The sequence below is a fragment of the Dendrobium catenatum genome, unplaced genomic scaffold (genome assembly GCF_001605985.2).
Source record: "Dendrobium catenatum unplaced genomic scaffold, ASM160598v2 fragScaff_scaffold_1579, whole genome shotgun sequence".
In the NCBI taxonomy this organism is placed as follows: domain Eukaryota; kingdom Viridiplantae; phylum Streptophyta; class Magnoliopsida; order Asparagales; family Orchidaceae; genus Dendrobium; species Dendrobium catenatum.
In genome coordinates, this window is record NW_021320041.1 from 874810 (window position 1) to 895283 (window position 20474).

The 20474-nt window shown below is 37.7% G+C and overlaps 1 protein-coding gene and 1 non-coding gene across 2 annotated transcripts; one reads left to right on the top strand and one right to left on the bottom strand.

Moving 5' to 3' along the window:
* The first annotated feature begins 7968 nt into the window (after positions 1 to 7968).
* LOC110112814 lies at positions 7969 to 9530 on the top strand. Its single transcript, XM_028700714.1, has 3 exons — positions 7969 to 8808; positions 8900 to 9069; positions 9275 to 9530. The coding sequence occupies exons 1-3, from the start codon at positions 7969 to 7971 to the stop codon at positions 9528 to 9530; spliced, it is 1266 nt and encodes a 421-aa protein (XP_028556547.1).
* A 10691-nt stretch (positions 9531 to 20221) lies between these two features.
* LOC114581180 lies at positions 20222 to 20319 on the bottom strand. The gene has a single exon (XR_003703044.1). It is a non-coding gene; the product is annotated as a small nucleolar RNA snoR99 (small nucleolar RNA).
* Between the last annotated feature and the right edge of the window lie 155 nt (positions 20320 to 20474).

The window sequence follows — 20474 nt, forward strand, 5'->3', positions numbered from 1 at the left end:
TGTTTGGGGACGGCTGATCATAACCGTCCACTATACACTATACATAATAGTAAACATAAATAACTTCAGATTGTCACATATCCTTATTGATCTTAGTGCATCAGTTAATCTTATAACTCTTATAACTCTTTCCTCTTTAAGAATAAACATCCGAAAGCTAAGTTTAAATAAGATGATCTTACGACGTTTTAATGAAAGTGACGAGAGGGCTTTGAGTTCAGTTACTCTTTTGTTGGATATTGAAGAATTTTAAACTGAAACAAAATTTCATATTGTAGACTCTCCAACATCTTTTGATGCTCTTCTAAGTAAGTTCTAGCTTTATGACTATAGTATGGTTGCTTCATCCCTGTATCAATATATTAAGTACATCCTAGATGACATTGAGCACTACATTAAGGGAGATTTGTAATCATTCCTGATTCATAAAGTAGGAATTTATTAAGATGTTGTTTATTATTTGCCTAAAAAGCAAACATTTGGTTTTGAAGATCTCAAATTAGACAAAAGTGAAGTTGCACTAGAAAAGGAAAATAAAAAATAAAAGGAAGAAAAAAGAAATAAAGAATATCCTTGCCTTGAAAATGATAATTGTTTGCATCCTACTCTACCCCCATAAAGAGGTGGTAGGATGATCCAACGAGGACGACGTAGAGGTAGACGATGGAAAAATTATGAAAGTGCAACGTATGAAACCATACAATTGCAAACCTCTATGATATACATTGATTTAGAATCTAGTTCAAAAGATGAATCAAGTGTATCGAAGGCTGAAAATAGTTGCAAAAGGCAAAAATTTGAGATATCTTTGGAACACGATAGTGATGAAGATAAAGTTCAGGCAAATATATATGATGATTCAAATTTATCTACCTATGAAAAGCTTAAAAGATATGTGAAGACTTTAGCTCTAACCCCACTATTGCAAGATATCATAGCCGGGTTGGCGGTTAAGGTTTCACCTGCTTTAATCAATGATTATAAAACTGCTAAGTTTATTCCTTCTACTAGCAAAAATATTAAAACTGATGTACATATTAATGATCCTTTGCAAATGAAATACTGGAACTCTCTTTTGATTGGCATCCTTATTGTGTTAAATATTTAATTGAACGATGTCTAACCCAATCTACTTGGACCAAACGTCAGGCTCAGTCCTTTGAAAGTCTTTGGAATACAGAATACTATAAACCAAAGTCAAGAGCAAGACTAGGCTTTAGCCCTATTTGTCCATTTGATGATGATTATTTCTTGGTGATAATTAATAATTTAGGATTCGATTGTCTTTTTGTAAAGGACATTAAAATTCTTAATGAATTTTGCCTAGAAACTTCAGATGAATCGAATGACTTTCAAGTTAAGGAGGCACCTCCTGAACTTGGGGAGAAAATCCAATCAACTATTAATGAACGAAAAAAAATCAACCTTGGTGAGGAAGAAAATCCATGTTCAACGTTCATAAGTACCTTATTTAATGAGGGTGAATCAACTAACTTAGTCAAGTTACTTTAAGAGTTTAAGGATTGCTTTGCTTGGAGTTATGACGAAATGTTTGAATTATATCCAGAGATAGAAGTTCATAAACTTGAAATTCAACCTGACATAATCCCTATCAAGCAAGCCCTACGACGCATGCGCTTAGAAATTAAATAACAAATTGTGATTGAAGTTTTAAAATTGATCGATCTAGGCTTTATTCGGGAGGAGAAATATCCCTCTTGGTTGACTTGCATCGTCCAAATAAAGAAGAAAAATTATTAAATTTATGCATGTATTGATTATAGGAATCGAATAAGGCTTGTCCAAAAAATGAATTTCCATTATCCATATCGAAACTCATGGTAGACATTACTTCTCGACATGCAATTTTCTCTTTTATGGATGATTCATTTGGATATAACCAAATCAAGATGACTCCTGAAGATAAAAAATTCACTACCTTCAAAACACATAAAAGGGTCTTTTGTTACTAAGTCATACTCTTTGGACTTAAGAATGCTTATGCAACTTACTAGTAAGTTATGAATCAAATCTTTGACGATCTAATACACTAACATGTGGAATGTTATATCAATGATTTGGTCGTCAAAAATCATTGAAGGGAAGATTACCTACATGATTTGAGAATCATTTTTGAAAGGTTGCACTGCTATGATCTAAAGGTGAGCCCCTTGAAGTGTGCTTTTGAACTTACTTCAGGTAAATTCTGAGGATTCGTAGTGAGCACCGAGGTATAGAAATTAATCCTTCCAAAATAAAAGCTATCTTAGATATGCCACCTCTTAAAAGCCTTACCCAATTAAGATCTTTTCAAGGTAGGTTGTCATATCTATGAAGATTCATTTCAACTTGTATGGTAGGTGTCAACCATTTGCCGCTTTATGTAAAAAAGATGCCTAATTCCATTGGGATAAAAAGTGTCAAAATGTCTTTGAAAGCATGAAACAGTATTTGTTGACACCACCAGTTCTAGCGGCTCATATATCGGGAAAAGCTTTAATACTTTACACCGCATTTTTGGGCAGTTCTCTTGGCTCTTGTTTGTCTGGACTAATGAAGAAGGAAAAGAGAACACACTTTACTACTTGAGTATATGACTCCTATCAATTGAAGCTAATTATCCACCTATTGAGAAACATTATTTAGCTTTGATTTTTGATGCCCAAAATTAAGGCATTACATGTTTGCTCATAAGATCATTCTCATTTCTAGAGTAAACCCATTCTAATACCTAATGACTCATCTAACATTGTTAGGGCATTTGGCAAAATGATCAATGTTCTTACTCTAATTTGACATCACATTTATACCATTGTGTGCTGTGAAAAGCCAAGTCATAGCTGACTTCTTAGCAGCACACCCGATCCCTACTGAGTCCCCTCTCTTTTGTCGTAAAGAAGATTTTTTGACAATTAAATCATATTTTTTAATTTATTATTAATGGTTACTTGAGGTATGGAAGAAGTTTAGGTTTTAAGACTTTGTAAATACCAACAACTTGATTGATAAAAGTATAAGTTTGCAAGATCCTATCTCCTATAGACTCGGAATATATCAATAAAAATTTTTCTTCTGAGGGTGAGATTGTTCTTGTTATTGATGATGAAACAGTTAACTGGAGACAATCTTTCATTGACTATTTGCAAGAAAGTAAACACCCTCAAGAGAGATCTGTTTTAGATCAAATTAGGAGAAAGGCTCTCTTATACACTAATAAAGGACATTTTATAACATTGGTCTTTTGATTAATTATGGCTATATTATCTTAGTAAGCAAGAAGCCCAAAAGATCGTAATAAAGATACATGCTAGATTGTGTGGTGCTCACCAATTTATCCCTAAAATGAAGTTGAAAATTAAGTAACTTGTATATTATTGGCTATAAATGATTGACGACTGTATGTCTATTGTTCATTGTTGTCACCAGTGCCAAGTATATGATGTAGTCCTACACCAACCTCCTAATGCCCTACATTCAACAATCGCTTCATGGCCTTTTGAAAGTTGGTTCATGGATATTATTTGATATCATTGGTCCTATCGATCCTCTCTCTTTTAAAGGTCACTGGTTCATTTTAGCAGCAATATATTATTTCTCAAAATGAGTAGAAGCTGTTTCGTTGCGAGAAGTTAAAAATCACAATGCACTCCAATTCTTTCGAGACTATATTGTATATCAATTCGGCATTCATCGTCGAATAATATCCGATAATGGTTCCTCCTTCAAGAGCACCAAAATGAACAATTTTGTTAAACATCATAATATTGATTGGCAATACTACAGAAGCTATTACCCACAGGCGAATGGATTGACGGAGGCCTTCAATAAGATGTTGGTAGGAATTCTAAAGAAGATCTTAGAGAACAATAAGCGATAGTGGCATGAAAAGTTGAATGAGTCTTTGTGGGCTTATGGAACCTCATATAGAACCCCAACTCATTCTCTACTGTTTGCTTTAAATCTTCGGGGCTGAGGTTATTATCCCTTTAGAATTACAACTTCTCTCTCTAAGAGTTATAATTAACAATCATATCACATCAAAACAGAATGCCCGACTTCAACTAGAAGAACTCAAAGGTTTAGAAGAGAAGCGGTTGCAAGCTCAACAGAACCTCGAGCTTTATAAATCCTGTATGACTCAAGCACATGAAAAAATGGTTCATCCTAAAACCTTTCGAGTAAGAGAGCTGGTATTAGTTCTACGTAGACATATCCATACTCATTGAAGGTTTAGGGTAAATTTGAACCTACTTGGGAAGGTCCTTTTGTGGTGAAAAAAGTCTACCAAGGAGGATCTTACAAATTGGTGGATTGTAAGAGTGATCGTCTTATGTTGCCCATAAATGAGCGGCATCTTAAAAAATACAATGTGTAATGATGTTGTTATGAAAAGTTGCAATAAAATTACAAATTTCTCAACATACATGTTATTCTCAAGTTCATAAATGTGACATGTTGTATTGGGTCCAAGCAGTTGTATACTTTTAAAAATCAAAATGGAAAGACTTCAAAATTTGAAGTAATTGAGATGTTCTATAGTACTACTGTAGAATTGCTCTCTTATTAGTTTTCTTTCTTCATGAAAAATGATTTGATATAAAAATATAACCCCCACTGGAATATTTGCAAGTTATAAATATCATTTATTATGAAGGAGAAAACTTTGACGACCAAATCATCATACATACATATATATAAAAATATCAATTTAAACATGAAATTCTCTCTTAAAATCTAAAGCCCGATATAGGGTAAAATGAGGTTGCTTCTGAGATTCTAAGAATCTGGCACCTCCTACTTTTTCTCATTTAACTCACTAAGAATCGTTTAACGTCGAGCTTTCTCTTTGAAAAATTTCTACCTCTTTTCTTATCTTCTACTTTGTAATCAAAGGGTACAAAATTAATATTTTAATCAAGAGTTTTCTTAAGAGTATTTCTCATAAGATGTAATTAACTATAAGGGTTTGCCTCTTAGGGATTTGAGAATTTCATATTAAAATAAACCTTATTTTATTCCTATAAAATAAGAAAAAAAATATCTGAGAACGTAGGTGTCTTTTAAAACACATGTTTAGTTTTAAATATACTCATAGAATATTATTATTACATTTTCAGATAATATAACATTTCACTTGTTATATTTAATTTTAAAAATGATGAATTTTATAAAGCTTATTCTTGTTTTTAGACATTTTGAAGAATGTTATGTTTGTCTTTTAAGATGATATAATGTTCTCCTTATTACATTTAATCAAAAGGATGGATGGACTTTCAAAACCTTATTTCTATTTTTAAACACACTATAAAATTCGAAGTTAACTTTCTGAGGTGATATGTTATTCTTTGAATTGTGTTTGATCATAAAATATTATTTTCTAAAACCCTATTTTGATATTGAATTCATTGTAGAATATTGTGTTAGTATTTCGAGACTATACTTTATTCTCAATATAATATTCGATTACAAAAATTGAGAACAATGAATTTGTGTGGCAGCATAAATTTTCCCCCACAGGTTTTCTAGCAACTCCACTGGCGATCAATCCTCTCCATCTTTAGCAGTGATTCATACCCTTACATCGATAGTATACTTGTACTTTCCATAAGTTGTAACCATCCTTCTTCTGTCGATTATTTTATTCATTTCATTTTTGGATAATTTGATCGACAATTCTTAAATTCATAATATGAGATCTTTTAGAACCCCCATTAATTATTGATGCGATATTGTTTATGCCTCTTCATACAACTACCTTAAAAAAATCTCTTTGTCCAGTCTTTTATAGTATGTCCAGTTACTTCTTTTAGTAGATCATCGTATTATTTGGATTGGGTCTAAAAAAATTTCTTCAAAATTTTAAACTTCTTATTATCCTAGCTAACATTGTTGCAATTATATATTTTTTGTAACTCGATATGTGGCAGGATAAAACTTAAGAAAATTAGTGCTTCTAAATCAAAGTTTTATCTTTATAAAGACCAACATGTTACAATTATATATTTTTATATAACTTGATACATGCTCCAAAAATTATCTTGATCGGGCACGAATCTCGAGGCAAAAGCTAGTTGGAAACTTCAAAAAATAATTTTGGGAGCCCCTGAACTCCGATTTCAGCAATATTATAGTTGAATCGAGCGTCTCGAAAATACGAACCCAACGACACCAAGATCAACCCAATCCTAGCCCAAATGTGTCCGAATCAAGGGCTCAAAGCGCTGTTAGAAGGTTGAAACCGCAATTTGAGTTATCAAACGGTTTCCGATTTTGACGAGCTTATACTCAAATCGAACGGCTCGACGATACGAATCTAACGAGACCAAGATCGACGAATTCCAACATCATTAAGGCCTTCAAATGCCCAACGAACGGTGCATGATCAAAGGATTCGATATCGGGCGTCCATTCAAAACACTCCCAATTCGCCCCTGATTTCACGCCTATTTACGGGTTATGCCACTTCAGAAAAACTATAAATAGAGCCCTCATTCTACAACAAAGGGACTCAAGTAAAGAGAGAGAAGAAGAAGAGAAGAAGGAAAAGGGGAAAAGACGATTCCTCTCCTCTTCGACCACCGCCGGAGCTCTTCCTATCACTTGAATACGCCAAAACTCTGCCGGATATTCGGGAAACGATGGGATTCAGCAAAATTTTGTAAATTGGCTTCAAATTGTAATATGATCGTCCCGATTTATGAGACGAATCAGTTTCTTGTAATTTACAAAAACACTAGTGGAATTTTACAACTAGGCAAGGCCCCGTGGTTTTTTCCCTTTTTGGGTTTTCCACGTATAAATCCCGGTGTTCATATTCTCTTTACTGTTTGTGTGTTAAATTTACGTGCAATGCTCGGACGCGAATTTACCGCCGCATATTTTCTAGCACGCAACAGTTTGGCGTCGTGTGTGGAAAACACTATCCCACTACTTCGAGTACTGCTACGATGGTAAATAGGCGCAATAGTCATTTGGTTGGAGCTTCTCGCTCCAACTCTCGTTAGTCCAGAAATTCGTCTATTAACCATAGACGACCAATGTCAGCATCTTTGCATCCTGGGGGGCAAAATGCTGCCTGCGAAAGGATTTCAGGACCTTCTTTGGAAGAAAGAATCTGGAAAATAGAAGAATCTCAGAACGAGATTCTTCAACTCCTGCGGGAGAATCGACAGCCGGCATTAGCACAACAGGAGAAAGTTTTCCTCCCCCAGAATCCACCAAAGGTTGAGGATGTCAAATTTGGACATCTTCAAGCAGAAGTTCATCTCCCCCCACTTAGAAGATTTCCTCAGTCTCGACAGGATAATGAACTTGCCGATTATCGACAAGTTACACATCCTCCACCTTCAATTCGACAGCCTCGCATCCTCCCAGATCTACCTGAAGACTCTGCTCAACCACATGGAGCGAAGCTCCCTCACGACGCCCTGCGTCACGAACTGCGAAAATTAGTAAGGGAAGAATTCCACCAAGGGGATGCGAGACAAACTCTCCGACAGAGAGACTTTCAGGAATCATCACCTCTAACTGAGGCCATACTACAACATCCCATTCCGGATAGATTTAATCTACCCAACATCGAGTCTTACGACAGAATGTCCGACCCGTACGAGCATATCGACAACTACAGAATCATTATGCACATTCAGCGAGCCTCGGACGCTCTCCTCTGCCAAGTCTTTCTTGCCACTCTCAAAGGACAAACTCGCACATGGTTCTACTCACTTCCATCAGGGACGATCCCTTCATTTGTGAAATTAGCAAAAGCTTTTGTCGAGCAATTCGTAGCCAACCGAAGGATTGCTAAGGATTCCTCTCACCTCTCTAGAATCCGCCAAAACGAATGAGAATCTTTAAAGGAGTATTTTCAGCGATTCTCCACTGAAGCTCGACCCATGAGTAGATCCTGAACTGTTGAGGGGAGTCTTCCTTGGAGGCCTTCGCCCTGGCCCCTTCTATTCGACACTTATGCGCGACACCGTTCCATCATATGCCGATTTAATTCACCGGGTAGAAGCTCAAATCTCGACGGATGAGGCTATAAACGCCAATAGGAAGCAGTTTGAACAATCTATTGGAAAGCGCAAGGGAGCGCCGGGAACAAATAATTCTTCCTCGCAACGAAAGAAGCAAGGGAAGAACAATCTACCCGTGAGGCCTCCATTGCCACGGCGAGAATCTCGACAAGAGAAAGAATACACTCCTCTCAATACATCTCGAGCAAATGTGCTAATGGCTGTTCGAGATCAGGATACGGTAAAGTGGCCACATCCCTTGAAGCCGAACACAGGAAATCAGGACCAATATTGTCATTTCCATCGTAGTCGTGTCCACACTACCGAAGCTTGCAGACAACTGAAGGAGGAGATTGAAAGGCTTATCCGCCAAGGTTATCTTCGCCAGTTTATTCAGAATCCTCCTCCCCGAGAGGAAACTCGTCCTGCTGGGCGGCAAGAACGACAGCAGAGGCCACCGGTAAACAATCGAATAGCAGTTGGAGAAATTGAGATAATAGATGGAGGCCCCCTGCTATTCGATAAAGTATTTTTGGCTGTGGAAAAAATTCTAACTCCAAAGAAAGCTCGTGTAGATCACTCCATCACCTTTGATGATTTCGACTTGGAGGGAGTAAAAACCCCTCACCAAGATCCGCTTGTTATCAATGCAGGCATAGGCGACCCATGCTACAATGTCAAGAGAATCCATGTGGACAACGACAGCTCTGTGGATGTCCTTTTCTACTCTACCTTCCTCAATATGGGTCTCACAAGAGAAAAAGCTTCAGCTCGCTGCAGGCCTTCTGTACGGGTTTGATAACCGACCTGTACGAGCGGAAGGGATAATTAGTCTTCCAGTTGTACTTGGAGAATTCCCCCGGCAATCCACACACTCTGTTCAGTTCATTGTTGTAAAGTCTGAATCGGCTTACAACGCTATCTTTGGAAGGCCACTCCAATCAATTTTTGGGATTGTCACCTCAATCCCTCACCTCAAGCTGAAGTTCCACACTCCAACAGGAGTTAGTGTGGTGTGCAGAGATCAACAAGCAGCACAAACCTGCTATCTCAGGTAGGTCAAAATACACCCGACCGATACTCTAAACATTGAGGATTTTGATCTCCGGAGCGAGGACATACCTCAGAGAGCCTCTCCAGTAGAAGAACTCACCACTGTATCCATATCTGAAGAACATCCTCTAAAGACAGTGCAAATTGGGTCACTTCTTTTAGAAGACGAAAAGAAAATATTCACAGATTTTCTACGGGAAAATCAGGGATATCTTTGCATGGAGTCCGGCGGATATGCCCAGAATTGACCCTGAAGTAATTGTACATTCCCTTAAGGTCAATCCAGCAAAAAAGCCAATCATCCAGAAGAAACAGAATTTTGCACCAGATCGTCAGCAGGAGATCGAACAAGAGGTAGACAAACTTCTGAAAGCTGGATTCATACGAGAAGTGCATCATCCTAATTGGATGGCAAATGTCGTCTTGGTTCGAAGGGGAGCGGTGCATGGAGAATGTGCATAGATTATACTGATCTCAACAAGGCCTGCCCAAAAGACAGCTTTCCCCTTCCGTGCATCGACCAGTTAGTCGATACCACTTTTGGGCATCAAATCTTGAGTTTCATGGACGCATAATCCGGTTACAATCAAATCAAGATGAATTCGACTGATGAAGAAGCAACAGCATTTCAAATAGACAGAGGACTGTACTGTTATCGGGTAATGCCCTTCGGGCTCAAGAATGCTGGAGCAACTTACCAACACCTCATGAATAAGGTTTTCAAAACCTTTATTGGGCATAACATGGAGGTATACGTCGACGACATGTTGGTGAAGAGTCTCGATAAGTCTCAACATATCTCCGACTTGGAGCAGTGCTTCCGTCTGCTGAGGCGTTACAATATGCGACTCAACCCCGCCAAATGTGCCTTCGGAGTTGCTTCTGAAAAATTTCTGGGTTTTATGGTAACCCACAGAGGAATTGAAGCCAATCCCGAAAAGATCAAGACGTTAAGAGATATGGTGCCCCCTAAGAACATCAAGGAATTCCAAAGACTGAACGGGAGAATTGAAGCATTGTCACGTTTCCTGACGCGTTCAGGAGACAAATATCTGTCTTTCTTCAAAATACTCAGAGGTGCCCACAACTCTGGTTTCCAATGGATGGACGAATGCCAAGAAGCCTTCCAACAGCTACGAAAGTATTTGGCTTCCCCACCACAACTTTCTAAACCGACGTCCGGAGAAAAGTTGTATTTATACATAGCTGTTTCGGCCCAAGCCATCAGTTCGATCTTGGTACTGGAAGAAAGTGCTACGCAACGCCCCGTATACTATGTCAGTAAAATCCTATCTGAGACGGAGGGGCGTTATCCCTTAGCAGATAAGACAGCATTGGCGTTAGTTTATTCTGCCAGGAAATTACGTCCTTACTTCCAAGCCCACTCAATAGGAGTTTACACAAATCTGCCGCTAAAAAGTATTCTCCAAAATCGGAAGCATCGGGTAAACTCGTCAAGTGGTATGTGGAACTTGGCGAATTCGACATTCACTACTTGCCTAGACCCGATATAAAATCTCAAGCACTCATAGATTTTGTAGTTGAATGCACCGTCCCAGCATCTGATGTTCAACCAAGTACTTTTCCTTCTCCTCTGCGTTGGACGTTGTATGTTGATGGATCCTCTAGAAGTTCTGGCAAGGGGGCTGGAATTCTATTAATATCTCCGCAGGAGAGTACTCTTGAGTATGGGCTCCGACTCAAGTTCCCGGCAACAAATAACATGGCAGAATATGAAGCTCTTATCGCTGGGCTAAAACTAGCAATTGATTGTGAAGTGTAGAACTTGGTAGTCCACACTGATTCACAACTAGTTGCTTCCCAAGTAGAGGGAGAATTCGATATCCATAATCTGCAACTTGCTCAATATTGTAAGATTGCAAAACTGCTTTTAACCCGAATAGGAGAATAGGAGAATATCAGATCATACATATTCTCCGAGAGCAAAATGTAAGAGCAGATGCTCTTTCAAAGCTTGTAACATCAACAACAGGAGACATCTACAAGAGGAAGTGCGTTGAGGAGATCCACTTTCCCAGCATTCAAGGTCCATGGGTCATACAATCGATCAACGAAACAAGGGATGAGTCTTGGATCAATTCCATTTTGTCTTTCTTACAAGATGGGGTACTGCTTGAAGAACCCATGGCCGCAACAAGACTTCGAAGACGAGCAGCAAATCACCATCATTGGTGGTGAATTATACAAGCGCTCTTTCACCGAGCCATATCTGAAGTGTCTCCCACCTTCAGTATGCCCTCTGAGAAGTTCATTCAGGAGTGTGTGGCGAGCATCTGGGAGGAAGAGCTTTGGCTTATAAGATCATGAGACAGGGGTTCTATTGGTCTACAATGAAACAAGACGCACTTGATTTTACACGAAAGTGCATAAACTGCTAATTGCATTCCAATCTCACCTATACTCCAGCCTTAGAACTTGCATCTCTTCAAAGCCTCTGGCCTTTCTCCTAGTGGGGAATCGACATAATGGGACCCTTCCCTATAGCTACAGGACAACGAAAATTCATCATCCTAGCTATAGATTACTTCACAAAGTGGGTGGAAGCAGAACCCTTGGCAAAAATTACCGAAGCAAATGCCAAACAATTCTTATGGAAGAATATAAATTGTCACTTCAGGATTCCAGCAAAGGTCATCACCGACAATTGAACTCAATTCTGTAAAGATTTCCAGATTCAGCTCGTCCACATAGCTGTCGCCCATCCTCAAGCGAATGGGCAAACAGAGGTTACAAATCGAACAATCTTGAAAGGACTGAAGACATGCCTAGGGAAGGCTGGGGGGCAATGGGTTGAAGAACTCCCGAATGTCCTTTGGGCTTACCATACCACGGCCAGAACCCCTACAGGAGAGACTCCATTTAACCTCTGTTTTGGTACAGAAGCGGTCATACCGGTAGATATCGGAGTCCCGAGTAGCAGAGTTCAGACTTTTAACTTCGATAACAACGAGGAGAAACTCAGGACAAATCTAGATCTCCTCCCTGAAGCAAGAGATAAAGCCTCACTTAAGGTCGCTGCATACCATCAACGGATCGCTCGTCACTACAATCGAAGGATAAAGCCTCAAACTATTTCCATTGGGAATTTAGTTCTGCGAAGCATTGAAGCTGCAGGAAAAGGACCTCAACGCAATAAGCTCTCCCCCTTATGGGAAGGCCTTATTTGGTGGCGGCTATGGTCAAGCCTGGGACCTTCAAATTGAAAGATGCCAACGGAAGAATGCTTCCCCGAACTTGGAATGTGGGGAACCTTCGCAAGTACTATCAGTAGAATATTGATGTTACTATATGTCATGTGTGATGTCGTTCAAGAAGTTTGTTTTGCTTTGTAGCTGTGCCTTGTATTTTCTTTGAGTTTTTTTACTCTTTGCACGTTGTTGCATAAGAACTCATGTTTGTATCCCTAAGTTTACTAGGGAATTGTCTTACTGTTTTATATAATACAGTAATGTGATGTTTGCTTTGTCATTGCACTGTCTCTTATATTTGAGCTTTCTCCTATGATTCGAGAAATACACAACTTATGTTGTATCTCAATCAATAGACAACTAATCCCAGGGGGGTCTAGTCCGACCTCTTCCACACAGGTTAAAATCATCAAGCAAGTGCTTTGATTAACAACCTCGGATAGGTCAGAGTGTCCCAAAGCGGATATCTCTTACATTCGTGCAAGTCAAAAAGACTTCCTTAATATATGAGTTAACATATATAAAAAAGAAAAAAAATGTCTTTTTTATATATAAAAAACCCACAAACAACAGGTACATCGTCCAAAAATAACAACACACGAACAGCATGAACATACGAACAATCATCGCAACAAAAACAAAATCAACACAGAAAGCATCAAAATAGTTCTACAGAATCTCAAGATCATCATCGTTGTCCTCTTCCAACGCGAAGATCTTTTGCAAATCACTCTCCAATTCTTTGCCGTCAGAATCTGGAGAAGGATCACCAGATGCTTGGCTTGAGGTCAACCCCTCGATCTCCCCTCCAATCTTGCGTTTCACAGCACGAACGCCCTTCATAAAGCCTTTAATGAAGCCATCATGCATAAGCTTTGCTTCTAAAGCCTTTACCTCTACGTCATAAAAATAATCGCGAGCTTCCTGGACTTGATCCTCGATAAAAATCTTAAAAGCATAAGATTTTTTTGAACTCCTCTATGTCTGCAGATGGTGACAATTGAGCTACCTTCTCCGACAATTTGTTCAGGAGCTTCTTATTCTCGGCCTCAAGGATTCGCATATTTTTCAGTTGTTGGTTGTTTGTTGCCTCTGCCTCCACCAACTGTATATGCAAACGATCCATCTGCTCATTTTGAGAAGAAGTTGAAGCAATCTTGTTCGCCAATTCTGCTCTGCATTGGTCGAGTTGACTCTCCACCGTCTCCATTTCCTTCACTCTGCCGTCGTATTTCTACTTGTATTCTCCCTGGAGGTATTTGACCTTCACAAACTCATCATTCCAGTCATCCAAGATTTTGTTCACCTCAAGGAACTGTTCGAAAAAAGAATCAATAAGTGAAAAGTATATCCTTGAAATTAAGCACAAATACAATGAAAATGGAGAGAATGTGAACTCACCAACTCTTCGGCTCGTCGACGACCGATGCACTTATTTTCAGAACATCCTCTGGAATGTATATCCTGGATGGAGAAAAGCGAGAGCCCTTGCCAGCAATTACAAAAACTTCGTTCGACTTCTTCTTCTTAGGCGTATGTGAATCTCCCTCGCCCTCAGGTCGCCTGTGTTGAGTTTTTTAGACCTCCGGGACTTTTGCGGATATCTTCAACTTCTGTGCATGCGACCTCCCTGCATGAGTGGATAGCCCCACCTTGAATAAATATTCCTCGTCTAAGCATCTGCTAAGAGAGCGCATTTCGTAACGAAGAGCTTCGGTATCAGCAAGCTTCAACATACTCAACAAGTCTTCTGCTCCTACATGAAGGGGAATAGGTAGCTCCCTCAACCCTCCCCATCTTTCTTGGAGGCCCCAATCATTCTACACAAAGAAATAATCGCTAATCCAATCTTTGGATGGATCCCAAGTACGAATTTCCAACCACTTGGATCTAAAGGAAATTCGACCCTGTGGATCAGTATAGATACGCCCCATCTGGGATAGGCATTCTACAGATAATACCGCTCAGACCCACTACCACCGACATAGCCCTGTAGGAGAATTGAGACAAACTAAATCTACAAGCTGTAAGGATATCAACCAGTTCAGGCGGCGGCGGGAATCGCAACCCCGCTCACAAACTAAACTCATACACTGTCACGTATCCTCGGGGAGGAAAGCAGGCGCGCTCAGATCTCACCGGCACCTTCATCACCAAGTCATTAGGAAAATGAAACTTTTTCCTAAAAGAGATGAAAGATTCTTCGGTAATTATAGAAATAACGTCGTCAGCTTTTTTCGCCTTAGGAGCCTTCTTCGAACCCTCTGAACGCACAGTAGGACGATCTTCCACGACAAAAACATCTTTGGTAGAAGTGCGATCACCCATTTTGATTACCTCACAAGAATCCACAATGACGAAAAATCTCATAACTCCTGCACGCGAGGAGGGGTGCTAATTCGAGCAGGGGAAATTTCCCGCTCGCAAATAGCGAAAGCCTCAACTGTTAGAAAGCCGTGGGGGGAGAAAGAAAAATCCAGTAACTCCTGCACGCGAGAGAGAAATCCCGTAACTCCTGCGCGTGAGGAGGGGCGCTAATTCGAGCATGGGAAATTTCTCACTCAAAATAGCATAAGCCTCAGCCGCCAAAGAGCCAGAGGGAGAAAGAAAGAGAACTTGCAAATTTTCTAAAGGCCTAGGAGGCCGATTTATAGGTTTTGGAAAGAATAGAGATGAGTTAGACAATTTTCGGATTTCCCTATTTTTCTAAATTTTTTCTGAATTTTTTGGGAATTTTTGGACTCAAAAATAGCTATTTTCGCGTTTGTGGGGCCCATAAAGGCGATGGGCCGAACCACCTCTTCTCTCTCCTCGAACAGCGCGGACAACGCACAGATCCGCGAGCAATTAATGAGGATCGCAGCCAGCCATGCAGCAGCGCACGAAACGCGCGCAAGGGTGAGCGGCTGCGGTGGCAATGCCGCGGAGCGGACCGCGGGAGCGGACCGCGCAAGGCTTCGCGTGCACCCGCGCAAGCGGACAGCGCGAGCGGTCTGCAGTTCCGCGTGGGAGTGGTCGGCGATCGCTGTTCCGCGCCGGCCCCGCGCCGCCGGCCTGTCCCATCCGTCGCCCGCGCCGATCCGTTTTGGGCCACTTTTTTCTCGCCCCGACAACTCCAAAGTTCGATGTTTTTGGGTCCCCGGAACCATTTTTCGATGTCCCGGACTCAATTTTGGGCACTTTCTAAGGTCATCCGAGGCCCCCACACGCAAGAATAAATTTTTGGCTCGCTGAGAAAATTCTTTAAAAATTTTTGTCGACGCATATTTCAAAACTCCTTGAAGCTACAACGTCCAAAAATGGGGCAACTATACATGCTCCAAAAAATTATTTTTCTTGATCGGCACGAATCTTGAGACAGAAAGCTAGTATGAAAGTTTCAAAAATTAATTTTGGAGCCCCCAAACTCCGATTTCAGCAAGCTTATTGTCGAATCGAGCGTCTCGGAAATACGAACCCAATGACACCAAGATCAACCGAATCCGAGCCCAAATGAGTCCGAATCAAGGGCTCAAAGCGCTGTTAGAAGGTTTAAAAACCAGCAAATTTGAGTACCAAACGGTCTCCGATTTGACGAGCTTATACTCGACAATCGAACTGGGCTCAACGGATACGAATCCAAAACGAGCCAAAGATCGCCGGAATTCCACACATTAAAGGCCCTTCAATATTGCCCAACAAACGGTGCATGAACAAAGGATTCGATATCGACCGTCCATTAAAAACACTCCTAATTCGCCCCTGATCTCACGCCTATTTACGGGCTATGCCACTCCAGAAAAACTATAAATAGAGCCCTCATTCTACACCAAAGGGACTCAAGTAAAGAGAGAAAAAGAAGATAAAAAGAAGGAAAAGGGGAAAAGGGGATTCCTCTCCTCCTCGACCACCACCGGAGCTCTTCCTACCGCCTGAATTGCCGGAACTCTGCCGAATTTTCGGGAAACGACAGGATTCAGCAAAACTTTGTAAATTGGCTTCAAATTGTAATCTGATCATCCCGATTTGTGAGACGAATCAGTTTCTTGTAATTTACAAAAACACTAGTGGAATTTTACAACTAGGCAAGGCCCCGTGGTTTTTTCCCTTTTTGGGTTTTCCACGTATAAATCCCGGTATTCATATTCTCTTACTGTTTGTGTGTTAAATTTATGTGCAACGCTCGGACATGAATTTACAAACTCTACCGCCGCATATTTTCTAGCACGCAACATAACTTAATATGTGTGGTACGATAGGGTCCAAAAGCTTAAACCTTCAAATCAAAATTTTCTGCTTATCTTAATAATATATTATAGTTACATGTCATCTATAGCTTTATATGTTTGACACGAAAGGGTTCATAATCTGATATATGCAAGATTTTCAAGATTAAAGTCAATTTAATTTGAAAAAATTTTGAAGATTCAAATATAATTCAAGTTTATAAAAATAATTTTATTAGAGAAAATAGCATGTTGATTTCTCTTAAAATAAATTTACATATATTTTCTTTAAATTATAATAAAAAATTCATTGTAGTTGACTCCTCTAAACACTTAAATAATATGCATTTTTTCTTTTTTTTTTTTTAGCTTTATCCTATTCTTCAAAGAATAGATATAAAACTCAATTCAAGGTATATCTTCACTTTATCATAAACTAAAAATTAGATGTTAGAGTGTAAAAAAACTCTATCGTTGTTAAATAATCTTTCCATTACATTGAAATTCAAAATATTTGAAATTATAATTTTCTTTAAAGAAAGTTGTTAAATTTTGACTATTTAATTAAAATTTATTTTGGTCATATTCAAACTATTTAATTTAGAGGGAGTCAATCCATCATTTACTAATTTTTTAAATATTTTCCCACCTATTATTTTCATTGGATTAAGATGATTAAAACTTAATCAATCTCTTTAAAATGTTATAAGAAATTTATCAAATGAAAAATAAAGCTTTCACTATCTTTTCTCATTGTTAGTATTTCATATTTCTTGGTGCTTTCACCATAAAAGATGCTCAAATATGCTCATTGTTCTTCAACAACTCATGCAAAAGTCAAAATTTTTCTAAGAAAATTTAGTTCTCTTGGAACATGCAAATAAAAACTCTAGAAAATTTAGATTATTTTCTTTGAGTTACTCAAGACAAATTCAATTATGGAATAAATTTTTAATTTAGATCTTGCATTCCTCCTCCAGTGATCGAGACGCTTTGAAAACTTTTATTTATCAAAGATAATTGAACTACTCACCCTCTTTCTCCTTTTGTTTTCTTCACATATGATGATTTGATATAAAAACGTAATCCCTAGCAAAGTCGCCAGAAAAATTTGTGGGGAAATATTTAACGTCACCACACTGATTCCGTGTTCTCCTATATTATAATCAAATATTGAATTGAGAATAAAATACAGTCTTGGGAGACTAACATAATAATCTACAATAAATTCAATATCAAAACAGAGTTTTAAAAAATAATATTTCTATGATTAAACATAATTCAAAGAATAACATATCATCTCAAAAGATGAGCATGCAATTCACTACGTGGGGTCGGCTACATGAATCATTTTTCTCCATTGTGTCCTATTAAAGGTCAAATTATCGTTTAAATCTAATAAAGAAAGGTCATTCTTAATATTTTCTAACCAAGTCTTTTTAAGTCTGCCGCTACCTATCTTAACATAAATCAAATCTAATACCTCTACTCTCCTAACCGGGTCATTGGAAGGCCGCCGTTTATGTGACCAAACCATCTAAGGCGAAAAAACAATAATAACTTTCAAATATATTTGAAATTAGAAATGAATTTTTAAAAGAAATCTATATTCCCATAGATTTTTCTCCTTTTTTATAAAATAATACCCATTAGTTAAAATTTTTGGTGGAATATCATGAAATTGTTTTTTAATTGGCGTTATAATCTCAATTGCTAGCTTAATTAATGCTTTAAGACTAATAGATAAATATCTGCAAATAGTCACTGTAGAGTGATGAAGACATTCATATGTTACTCGAAATAGACTCATTATGTGCTTAAATGTATAAACAACATTTTCCCCGCTACTTATCCTTTGTAACCCATGTAATCTATAAGTTGATTCAAACAAAGCAAGTGAATCCATAAAAATATATTTTGACATTCTAAACATGTTGTGAAATCTCAAATGATGTCCATTGAGTAGCTCAAAAATCAATTTATCCCCAATATGAGATCTTCTCTAAATTATAGACCATAAAAAAAAACCACAATAATCATGGAGTAAACATGTTACTGTTTTCAATGCAACATAATGATCATTTCAAAGGTAACAAACATTCATAACAAGATTTACATAATCATTAAAAAAAAAATTATATGGTAAGTTCATACATCTTTTTTTCAAGTAGTTAGCCTAAATTCATTATTTAACATATCAATTGTAATGCCCAAAAGATTAAATTTAGAAGAATTATTTACTTATCATTTTAAAAATATAACAGATTTATGAATCATCAATAAATCTACATCATATGAATCAAAATATTTTAACTATTCATTCACAAAAATATCATTTATACTAGCTAAGAGATCTTTATAATTCCTAATCTATCACAAACTTCATACTACAAAAAAATAAAAAGAAAATGCATAACAAAATATAAAGAAGAATATGAAGATCGTCCAGTGTCACTACTTGCAATCTTAACCCCTTTTTTGACCTAAAATTATTAAAGTCTACAAAATGAGCTAACAAGCCTAATAGATAATCAAATCTCTGTCACTGCTTTCAATGCAAAGCAAAATAATCAATATGTATATTTAAATTCTAGTCAATATCAATCATCACTTAATATGAGCAATAAAAATATCAAAAATTAATATTATCAATGAAGTCAAAATAAATCTATTAAACTATAAGACATACAATAAAGCGTACTCATACAATGAATTATGTTAACATTTTATATCATATTATATCAATATTGATGCTAGTACGATTTAAAGTACACTATCAATCAATTCAAATATACTATCATGTACACGTGATTATAAATGCAACATCTTTTTGCACCCCAATCATCACCCAATTGTATCAATCTTAATAAGATCCAATTGTCAATGAATTGATATCAATCAACCTCAATTATTGCCAAGTTGGATATCAATTTTAATTAGACCCAAATGTACCCCAATTATAGCACAGTTAGGTATCAATCTTAATTAGACGCAACTGTTAAATAAGACCCATGATGAGTCTATCAGATAATCATCACAATTGAGCTTAAGAATTAGCTCAATTGATATTTTTTATATTGGCTCAATAATCTCGGTTGGAAGTTCTTAAAATTTTTGTTAATAAGCTCTTTTTGCTGCTTCTGCTGAAGTCGATTGCTTCATTCTCAGCCCCTTTTTGGCCGTATAAAAATGTCCTTAAATGAGGCCTCGATAAATAAACTGAAAAAATTGATTTCACCTGCTATTTATCATCTGTTGTGGATTTAATTATTCTGTGAGGTAGGATTGTCGTAAAGAAGATTTTTTGACAATTAAATCATATTTTTTCATTTATTATTAATGGTTGCTTGAGGCTACAGATTAATGCTGAAACCTTTCATTGCTCTTTAACTTTAGCTCAACATATCTGCATTTCCTTATGGCATCACTCCCAACAATTTATGTGTGCATTATATCAACCAAGAGGAAGAGCTCCATTTTTTCGTTTCTAACGAGGACCTGATTTACCCAGGTCTTGCAATAATAAGTCATGTTCCAGTCATCTATACACAATGCCTAATTGGGTAAACTAAAGGCATCGTTCGAGATGCCTTTCTTAATGTTTTCTAAAGTAAATTTTTAGTACAAAAATTTCAAAAAAACTGTCTCAAATGAAGCCTAAATCTTAAGTTGCCATTTCTCTTCTAACCAGTACCCAAAGAACAACACATGTAGATACATTTACAAAGAATAAAATCGGGCATATTCCATCTTATATGATCAACTTAAACCAGTTTCATTAAGCTGACAAAGTGATTCAAATGGCATTATATTAGGACAAGATTATCCCAGCAGCATTAGTAAGGTCAAATACCACCGGACAAGATAACCAGTCCCATAAATCAAGCTCTAAAATAGATTATGTTCACTAATGAAAACAAAAGGCTGAACGTAACCTTATACGGTACAGCAGAAAAAAGATAATCGCTACAAGATGCAAAATGGACGACTTT

What these genes read in the sequence shown, in the direction of transcription:
- LOC110112814 (XM_028700714.1), top strand. Translation starts at nt 7,969, where the DNA reads ATGCGCGACACCGTTCCATCATATGCCGATTTAATTCACCGGGTAGAA. An exon ending in GCTGCAGGCCTTCTGTACGG is followed by an intron (nt 8,809 to 8,899) that starts GTTTGATAACCG and finishes CACTCTGTTCAG; the next exon opens with TTCATTGTTGTAAAGTCTGA. An exon ending in GCACAAACCTGCTATCTCAG is followed by an intron (nt 9,070 to 9,274) that starts GTAGGTCAAAAT and finishes CGGGAAAATCAG; the next exon opens with GGATATCTTTGCATGGAGTC.